The sequence below is a fragment of the Trichinella spiralis genome, assembly GCF_000181795.1.
Source record: "Trichinella spiralis strain ISS 195 chromosome Unknown Scfld31, whole genome shotgun sequence".
Taxonomy (NCBI): Eukaryota; Metazoa; Nematoda; class Enoplea; order Trichinellida; family Trichinellidae; genus Trichinella; species Trichinella spiralis.
In genome coordinates, this window is record NW_003526970.1 from 1 (window position 1) to 1,153 (window position 1,153).

At 36.7% G+C, this 1,153-nt stretch overlaps 1 protein-coding gene across 1 annotated transcript; it reads right to left on the reverse strand.

Moving 5' to 3' along the window:
- Nucleotides 1–3: 3 nt before the first annotated feature.
- On the reverse strand, nucleotides 4–1,084 carry Tsp_14141 (ubiquitin carboxyl- hydrolase 36; the record flags this gene model as incomplete). Its single annotated transcript, XM_003371085.1, has 6 exons — nucleotides 4–129; nucleotides 192–351; nucleotides 423–576; nucleotides 654–721; nucleotides 793–901; nucleotides 961–1,084. Coding segments are annotated over 6 exons (741 nt in total), but the record flags the coding sequence as incomplete, so codon positions are not given.
- Between the last annotated feature and the right edge of the window lie 69 nt (nucleotides 1,085–1,153).

The window sequence follows — 1,153 nt, forward strand, 5'->3', positions numbered from 1 at the left end:
AACACGCGAATCATCCATCAAATGCCATTGTCCCAGAGGGTTGCAAACAAACGCATAATAGTGACCCGAGTTTGTTGAGCGGCCGTTGTGAATCACTACTCCATAAAGTCTGTAATTAACAGGAGGTCCCTAAAACAATACCATTCATGATTAATAATATCACCACTACCACTACAGTACGTGTTAGTTACCTGCTTTTCCGTCATAAATGGTCGTAAATTCATACGATCCGAGTAGCCAATATGACGGTCAATCTTGCCAAAATGGTCAAAACGCTTCAAATGGATCGTGAGCACATTTGGGGCAGAATGAATAGTCAAAATTTTCCTCGCCGATACCCGTCTCTTACACCTAAATGAAACTTGTTGAAATCGACAAATTTTTTGCATTTGTCCATTAAAAAAAAGTCCATTCATACATACCGTGGACAATTGTACGCATCATCATTTGACAACGTTTCCATTTTTGTATAATGTGCCATGGCATGCTCGACAGTATTCCACTGCTTGATTTCCAAACTCAAATCCAAAAACGGATCATAAATTACCGACACGTATTGACAATTGTTGCAAACAACTAAAACACATAAACTGGTAAATATGTAATAATCATTTTAAAGCAAATAAATAAATAAATGAATGAATTTCACATACTCTGACTACGATGAAAACCACCAAATATGCGACTAATTATCGATGTTTCCTGGGTAAAAATATCCAGGCTGCAAGAAAAAAATAATAATAAAATTTTAAACTATGAAGCAAACAAACAAACAAACAAATATATATATACTTTCTGCCACGATATGGAAATAACGCCGCATTTTGCATGGCATCGACAAAGTAGCGAAGAAATTCGTGCGCATCTTCTTGACGACCATGTGAATGCGATTTCATAACACCTTAATAAAAAAACAAAACGATTAAAAATTCAGTTGAACGTCGACAGAATTCAATTTACATCGAATATGCTGTGCAATATGAGTTGGAGAAAATGAACCACTGTTGGATTTGGCTGCCGCAAAAACACGCTTCACATGACTGCGCAAAGCACAGATAGCACAAAATCCATTAGTACCCGGGACCTGAGAGTGACAATTTGTCAAAGATTAACGATTATTTCAATTCATTTCTTCTCCTCTACACTGCATTCC